We start from the raw sequence: 1,555 nt of genomic DNA on the forward strand, positions 1-1,555 counted from the left end.
GTAGGTGTTGTAGTTTTTGAGCTAGAGCAGGTTAAACACGCGCAAGGGAGTGAAAAATTAGTTGTAATATCCCTTTAGTCATTTCCCGAACCGGAAGCTGGAATCGGAAGCTAACTTCAGCTTCGTTTTTGACACAATTGTGAAAATTGCTGTGAATCAAAGCCTTTGTTGCATACTGTGTTTTATTCTTTGTTTCTTGGTCATTAATCTTTTTTGTATTTATTTTTGTAAGGTCCAGTGATACGTCTTGTATAATTTGCCACAGTTTGAACTGATGTTTGTCCTGCAGAGCAAAGCTGAGCAATGATTTTCATTTCCTGTCAACTTGTTTCACAGGTGCCTTCCTTCCTCATGGCTCAAATCTTTTTTTATGGGACCCTGAAGAAGGGGCAGCCCAACCACCGGCACATAATAGACAAAAGTAACGGTAAAGCGGAGTTCGTCGCCACGGCCGTCACCACCCAGAAATACCCACTGGTGATAGCGAGCAAGTACAACGTCCCTTTCCTTCTCCACCTCCCTGGACTGGGCCAAAGAGTCCWCGGGGAGATCTACAAAGTGGACGAGCAGATGCTGCGTTACCTGGACGACTTCGAATGCGTCCCCACCAGATACCAGCGCACGCCGGTCGAGCTGGAGGTCAAGGAGGCGGCGGGGGACACGGATAGTGAGGGACTGTCACCGGGCAGCATCGTCGAGGCGTTTGTGTACAGCACTACGACTTACCAACCGGACTGGCCTTCACTTCCCACCTACGASAACTACGATTCACACGGAGCTCACGGCCTCAGATACGTGTGCAAAGAAGACAGAGACTGACTTCAGTACTGAGGGGGTTTATTACATAAGCTTTTTGTTTACCCTCAACATCTTCAATCCTTATGAGACTTTTTTCTGAAGTAGAATTTAATCTTTTCTAACTATGTATCTTAGCCACAAATCATGGTGAAAGCATTTACATTTCCAGTTCTTAGTTTCACACTATTMTCTCCAGCATTTCCAAGGCCCCTGCCGAAGCAGCGTAGATTAAATAGGAGTTCATTCCAGAGCCTGGGGGCCACAGAGGAGAAGGCACGGTCACCACAAGTCTTAAAGCAAGTGAGGGGAACCATAAGGAGATGTTGATCCTGTGAGCGGAGGTCCCGTCTGGGGTTGTAAGGTGAAATGAGACATTTAATGTATTCAGGTGCTTGACCATGAAGAGCTCTGAAAGTGAGGACCAGGATTTTGAACCGGATTCTGAATTGAACCGGGAGCCAGTGAAGTTCTGCTAGGATCGGGTGAATTTGGAGGTTCGAGTCTTGCTGCCAAGTTTTGGACAAGCTGAAGGCGTTACCATTTCAGACAGCTGTAACTTTCACATAGAAAGGCTAAAATACTCCAAGCTTCGTGTGAGTCATCCATGTTGTATGCCCGACCATTCCATGTGGTCATATGATATCAAAGCCCCGCCCCCTGACAACAGGAAGTGAAATCTTTTTGGCTTGGAAAGCTCCATCTCTGACCCTCTTGATCTAAACAGTAACAAATTGTGTCAGCACCCGCTTTGGATGTT

At 46.6% G+C, this 1,555-nt stretch overlaps 1 protein-coding gene across 1 annotated transcript; it reads left to right on the forward strand.

Moving 5' to 3' along the window:
- Nucleotides 1–13: 13 nt before the first annotated feature.
- LOC106511416 (gamma-glutamylaminecyclotransferase) lies at nucleotides 14–1,269 on the forward strand. The gene has a single exon (XM_014000177.1). It carries the CDS (start codon nucleotides 304–306, stop codon nucleotides 817–819), a length of 516 nt encoding a protein of 171 aa, XP_013855631.1. The 5' UTR covers nucleotides 14–303; the 3' UTR covers nucleotides 820–1,269.
- The last annotated feature ends 286 nt before the right edge of the window (nucleotides 1,270–1,555 follow it).

This window comes from Austrofundulus limnaeus, unplaced genomic scaffold (assembly GCF_001266775.1).
Source record: "Austrofundulus limnaeus strain Quisiro unplaced genomic scaffold, Austrofundulus_limnaeus-1.0 Scaffold2771, whole genome shotgun sequence".
Lineage (NCBI taxonomy): Eukaryota > Metazoa > Chordata > Actinopteri > Cyprinodontiformes > Rivulidae > Austrofundulus > Austrofundulus limnaeus.